The sequence below is a fragment of the Triplophysa rosa genome, linkage group LG19 (genome assembly GCF_024868665.1).
Source record: "Triplophysa rosa linkage group LG19, Trosa_1v2, whole genome shotgun sequence".
NCBI classification, from domain to species: Eukaryota; Metazoa; Chordata; class Actinopteri; order Cypriniformes; family Nemacheilidae; genus Triplophysa; species Triplophysa rosa.
The window spans coordinates 4,122,320-4,128,872 of NC_079908.1; the positions used below are offsets into that span (position 1 = coordinate 4,122,320).

At 42.7% G+C, this 6,553-nt stretch overlaps 1 protein-coding gene across 1 annotated transcript; it reads right to left on the reverse strand.

Moving 5' to 3' along the window:
* Positions 1 to 773: 773 nt before the first annotated feature.
* fgf1b (fibroblast growth factor 1b) lies at positions 774 to 1,954 on the reverse strand. Its single transcript, XM_057360731.1, has 3 exons — positions 1,719 to 1,954; positions 1,220 to 1,323; positions 774 to 1,047 (listed from the first exon to the last, which is right to left on the reverse strand). The coding sequence occupies exons 1-3, from the start codon at positions 1,921 to 1,923 to the stop codon at positions 925 to 927; spliced, it is 432 nt and encodes a 143-aa protein (XP_057216714.1). The 5' UTR covers positions 1,924 to 1,954; the 3' UTR covers positions 774 to 924.
* Positions 1,955 to 6,553: the final 4,599 nt, after the last annotated feature.

Genomic DNA, 6,553 nt, shown 5'->3' on the forward strand with positions numbered 1-6,553 from the left:
GAATTGTTTAGAAAATTCCTAGAACACAGCAGTCTTGTTTTTTAAACCCATGCTAAAATTCATTTATTGTGTGTTTTTAACAACAGTGTCAGATGAATTTCTTTCTTTCTTTGCCTATTTGTTAGAAATTACCTATTATAAACTCAACTCAACTTTATTTATATAGCGCTTTTACAATTTTCATTGTTACAAAGCAGCTGTACATGAGACATATTGACTATAAGCAAAATAATTAAAGTTGTACCTGCAAAAACAAGAAAAGGTTGAAAACACAGAAGACAGACATACCCACATACAAAACACTCCACACACACAATATGCACACGTACTAACACACATAGACATAGAGACACACACACACACACGGATGCGCACGCACACACACACACACACACACACACACACAACACACACAGACGTACGTACACAGACAAGTACGCACACACACACACACACACACACACACACAATCCTTATAAAGGATTTTATAATGACATTGGGCCACACGATAATTTAAACCCTTACAGCTTAAGAATGTTTTGTATGTGTTTTATTTAAACCATGTTAAATATAGGGTACAAATAATATATATATATATATTTACATAAGAAAATAACATACTTTCCTTTAAATACTTCTGAATCAAAGACTTCTTTGATATCAAAATACTTTGACTGATAAAAACAATAGCCTTTATATTTTTTCTCTAAATTCAAATATACATATAATATAGTTATGCATCAAAGATATTATGGCTATCAAAACAAGTTACCTTATACAGTTATAAAATGTGGTGTTATTTGTTCTTGAGTAGTTTCTAGGGCCTCTGTTGCGGTTATTAGCCTACTAAATGCTGCCATCCACTGGAATTGGTAGGAAGTAGATTGCATTTTGGCCCTTGTGTGTTCTGGAGCCGTTTTTTGTCTATCCGTTCTTCTTGATCCCCATGTACCAGTCTCCATTCTCCTGGTACCTCTGTGAACGGTACGTATTGTAGTGGTTCTCCTCGATCTTCTCAATGAAGTAACATTCATCATTTATCGTACCCTGAAAAAACGAAAGACAGGGTCTGATTCTTCTTTTATGTGTTTACATTATCTGAAGGAATATTTTATTACTTTAATGGAAAACATGTTTTCATGTTTCATATTTAGTCAACGGCATTTTCACTTTTGTATTAATTAAAATAATAATATTCAAGGTAACTACTTAAACTTACAGTGCCATAAAGTTTTCCAGATTTGTCCATTGCAATGTATTGTCCAGTATCATGACCCCTGATGGCCACCACTCCTGCCTTTACTGTTTTTACCTTCAAAATAGCTTCCATACAACAACATGAAATAAAATAAATAAATAAAACGTGTTTCGCAGGTGCACACCAAAATCAACTTACACAGCTAACGTTATCTCAACCAGTTGTTAAGTGTTTTGGTTCGATTTTACATTTTATTTTAAATGAAGAGTTTGGTTCCAAAATGAGATAACTCAAATCAAATCAAAAATCATTTTTTATACTGAATTTCCAATTAATATCAATCAATCTGCAGTTGGTTTGTTTTGATTTAAGCCATAATAACTCAAAAAATACAGCTAACTAACACAATAAAAACATGATAACAATAAAAAAACATTTTGGAACCAAACTCTTCACATATTTATATAGTTTTCTCTTGTACTTTCAGACGTTAATGGTCTGTCTCGAATAGGCTACTGACTGTGAACGTCGTTGTCCTGTCGGCTCGCGTCGACTGTCCCGTCGGGTTGGATGCGGAGATGGTATCCTCCATTGCTGCAGTATAGTTTTTGGAGAGTGTGATGTTTTGGCTCTTTGTGGTCGATCATGGTCGGACCGAGTGTAAAAATGCCGAAATCACCCTCGGTCATTGTGCTGAGTGCTTCACTGGGACGCACTGTGCCCATGAACAACCCCTTCGGTGAGAGGAATGGATCAGTCTGCCGTCACTGGGCGCCAGTAGAACTCAACTGCCAAATACAACGAGCGCGTTGAGCACATCTGTTCTATGTTATCATTCTACATATAGCTCTATTCCTCTAATCTGATTGGCTGAGCGTGCAGAGTATTTATATAGTATACAGTAACAGCATGCTCGTTTCACAGTTTGTTTTTGTAAGTTTGTGGTTGCTTGTGGCATTCTAGATATGTGCAGATACACAAATCATTGCTTTTTGCCATTGCAGCCATTCACACCACATCCGTGGTTTTATAGTAAGTGTACTTTTTTGATGCACTTGATTGATTATCATTTGTATTATCACACTTTTACTACAAATGTGACCCTGGACAACAAAAAAGTCTTGTCTGTCAATTTTTTGAAATTGAGATTCATGCATCTGTATATACAGTAGCCTATATACTGTATATACTGAAAGCTTGATATGGTTTGTTAAGGTAGGACAATATTTGACCGACTATTTAAAACTCTGGAATCTGAGGGTGCAAAAAATCTAAATACTGAGAAAATCGCCTTAGAAAGTTCTTAGCATAGCATATTATACACAAAAATAAAGTTTTTATATATTTATGGTAGGAAATTTTCATGGAACATGATCTTTACTTAATATCCTATGATTTTTGGCATAAAAGAAAAATCTATAATTTTGACCCATATGTTTTGTTGGCTTTGCCACAAATATGCCTGTGGTTCAGACTGGTTTTGTGATCCAGGGTCACAAATAGTTAAACGGTTATGGTGGTGAGGCCTTCATTTGTGGTGACTCTATACTGCATATAGTACCTTAGTAAAACCATGGTTTATTTTTGCAAAGGGTCATTGTGCAAAGAGTACAGACAGCTGGCTATAGATCACAATAACTATCATATGTATGTGCCCGGCTGTGTGAGACTAACAAGAGACAACTTAATGTAGACTAAACAAAAACTCAATGAATATGTTTAAGCTTAATCTGTTTCACACATTTTTGATCACATAAAATAACAATTATCCATAATGCATCATTTTAACAGTGGAAGTTCAGGTCATGAAAATCAGTCATGTTATCGGGCCTATAAAAGAGGCTGTTAAAAATCCCTGCTATGTCAAGTGGTAGTCACTACTAGTTTTATTTTCATTATTATGACATCTAAAATGGTTTCGAGGCCGTCAGGCTGTTAGAAAAGTAAGAGAGGACGAGTACTAAAGGAATGCGTTTCCAAGCAGCCTCAGTACTACTGGAAATAGTACACTGGTGCCAGACGGGTCCTGCAGAATATCGAGCGCAGCATCTAGTGTGAATTACGTCCCTCAACAGGGTGCAAATGAAAAGGGTAGAGCAGTTGCAGTTAAGACTTACCTGTGACACAAAGAAGCCACATTGCTCCATATGAGCCATCATATCTCTTTTCAGTTCTGGCACAGAGTGAGTTTGATTTTGAATTGAAGGGTTTTTCCACGAAGTCAACTGTATTCATGATGTGTGTAGCGTCTGGTCTGTTCCTGCTTTCTAAAGAATGACCAGTGGATACATTCCAGGGCAAAAAGTCAGACGTTAACATGGTGTCTGTACAACACCTACACATGAGTGTGTGTGTTCAACGTGTGCCCATGCTGTGCTTGGAAGACCTGACTGTGTAACATTATGATTCAGTTTCTGATAACATAAGTAATGTTTGTTCACTGAGACAATTTTGTCATTTCCTGGAGCTCCGCTGGATGAGGTCAATGCCGTCGCACGAAAGCACTTAAGTTAAGGACAGTTCACCCAAAAATGAAAATTCTGTCTTCATTTACTCACTCCAAATCTGTGTATTTTTTGTTCTGATAAACACAGAGAAAGATACTTGGAAGAATGCTTGTAACCAAACAGTTTTTGGCCACCATTGACTGCCATAGTAGAACAAACTGCCTTATGAATTTCTTTGTTCTGTTGAACACAAAAGTCAAAAGAAGATATTTTAAAGAATGTAGGACAGCAAACAGTTTTGGGGCACTTTTGACAACCATTGTCATTTTTCCTATCGTACGAGTCATTGGTGGCCAAGAACTGTTTGGTTACAAGCATTCTTACAGATTTCTTTCTCTGTGTTCATCAGAACAAAGAAATGTATAATTTTAAACTCGAGGGTGAGTAAATGATGACAGAATTGTCATTTTGGGTGAACTGTCCCTTTAAGGGAACCGTTAAACCCTTGAAGTTGTTTTATTGAACATTCTAAATATAACAAACAAAAGTGGCCTGATACAATTGAGCAAATGTCAAAAACAGACACCAGACAAGCATTATAAAACAGTATAATATATACAGTATATATATATATAATATATACAGTATATATATATATATATATACAGCATACATATACATACATACATATACTTGCATACATACATGCACATTTTAATATTTTATTTAAGTCCGCTTAAAGGAAATCATTTACAGGGACAAAAATACTTATAGATACAGATAAATGCATATCCAATCAATCATGGACCAGTGTTATACAACAAATGTAAACAATGTTAAATATACAACTCAGTTGTTAGGGATATAAATAACAGCGTCTCCGCCATATACCGCGGCTGCCTATAATCGCAGACACAGCACAGTACTTTGCTAAGCACTTGGCCCTCTTTTTAGACATTCCAAGTTGTTGAAGTCCTCTTACACCAACCTATGTACATGTACCAAGCTGCCAAATATAGAAACAAGCAATCGACCCCGATAACCCATCTCTGCAATGATGCTCAGAAGAGGTTGGTATTTAATCATTTTAGTCATAAAGGCGTCAGAGTCAACTAGAGTCAAAAACATCTTGGTTACGGATGTAACCTCAGTTCCCTTTCTGTCGGTCTCTCGATGTTGTGTCGAGCCGACAGATGGGGTTCCTATGGAAAACGCCACAGCGCTGTGCCGCGTCACAATCTCCAGCGGAGCGACGCTGACTGGCCTGGGCGAGTCAGACGAGCGCTAGCACGAAATTGTAACCATCCAGTGGAGAGGTAGGGGGTTCCAGAGCTTTTGAAGAAAAGATGAACCAGTCCTGACATCTGACAGACGTCAGGATGCGCTTCTGCGTGATCCTCCTGAACGGCAGCTTGTGTAGGTGCTTGTTCAGGGCACGCAGATCTCGGATGGGGCGCAGCCCCCCGCCTTTCTTGGGACAATGAAGTACGGGCTGTAAAACCCGTTGAACATCTCGGCTGGTAGGACGGGCTCGATCGCTCCCTTCGCCAGAAGGGTGGCAACCTCGGCCCAAAGCACGAGCGCATCCCCACCTCTGACTGAGGTAGAGAGGATGCCCCGAAACTTGGGAGGGCGTCTGGCGAACTGGATCGCGTAGCCGAGACGGATCGTCCTCCCTAGCCAGCCTGACGGCCTGGGAAGCTGAGGGGACTAGGGGTTTGATCTGCTTCATCGCCCCCGCGGGGGGTGGTTCGATGGCCAGCAATACGGATCCCTTGCCGGGGGAGGGCCCCCGGGGAGGAGATCGGCTATGCTGTTTTTCCTGCCTGGCGATTGCGCAGCTCAACGCACTGTCTGACTGAGAGTGCTGAGGGCTGGTGTTTATACTCAACGTTGTGCTTGTTCTCCCAGCGATGGAGAGGCTGGTGTCGGGCCCGATGGTATTCTCAATCTCCCTGGGGTCTTCCCATGAGGGCCGCTTTCGCCATGGCTGCTGATGGGGCGATGGTCTCCTCTTCGATGTCTCTTCCGGGGGGGCCACCTGAGTGGGGGGCGCCAGAGCCGGAGGGCGTCGAAGAGGACCAGGGCTGCTGGGAAGCAGATGTTGCACGGGATTCGATGGCTGAGGGCAGCCGAGTCGCGGCGCGGGAGGATATGCTTGATATCCTCTGTCTGCTTCTTTACTGTCGAGAACTGCGGCTCGACAGTATCACCAAACAGCCCCCCCCTTGCGAGATGGGTGCGTCGAGAAAGCGGCCCTTCTCAGCGTTACTCATCTGTGCAAGGTTCGGCCAGAGGTGTCTCTCATGGACCACAAATGTGGAAATCGCCCGACTGGGCCGACTGCGCAAGCCCAGTCACCTTGGTCACCCATAGAGCGAGGTCGGTGGCGGCGCGGAGTTCCTGCATAAGCGCTGGGTCGGTCTTACCCTCGTGGAACTCTCTCAACGCCTTGGCCTGGCAGGAGCCATAGCGTGGAGAGAGGAGGCAGCTTGGTCCGCCGCAATGTGAGCTCTCGACACCAGGGATGCCGAGACCCCACATGCTTTGGACGGGAGTCTAGGTCGAGCCCCCCAGATGGCCGCCGCCTGCGGGCCACGAGTGCACCGCGGCAGCACACTCCACCTCAACGTATCCTCTAGAAAAAAACTCGAACACTTCTGGAACTGCCGAGACGCCCAGGGGAAAGTCGCTGCAGGAAGGGACCATCCGCTGCACCAGATTCCAGGTTCGGCGTAGAGATTCCAGCAGTAAATCGATTCCAGCAGTAAATCGGCTGGAGGAGACAGCGAAGAGGAGACCATCGCCCCATCAGCAGCCGCGGCAAGCGGCCCTCATGGGAAGACCTCAGGGGGATCGAGGCTACCATTGGGCCCGACCCCAGCCACATCGCTGGGAAATCGGATAG

What these genes read in the sequence shown, in the direction of transcription:
- fgf1b (XM_057360731.1), bottom strand. Translation starts at nt 1,923, where the DNA reads ATGGGCACAGTGCGTCCCAGTGAAGCACTCAGCACAATGACCGAGGGT. An exon ending in ACAGGACAACGACGTTCACA is followed by an intron (nt 1,324 to 1,718) that starts GTCAGTAGCCTA and finishes GTTGTATGGAAG; the next exon opens with CTATTTTGAAGGTAAAAACA. An exon ending in CTGGAAAACTTTATGGCACT is followed by an intron (nt 1,048 to 1,219) that starts GTAAGTTTAAGT and finishes TCGTTTTTTCAG; the next exon opens with GGTACGATAAATGATGAATG.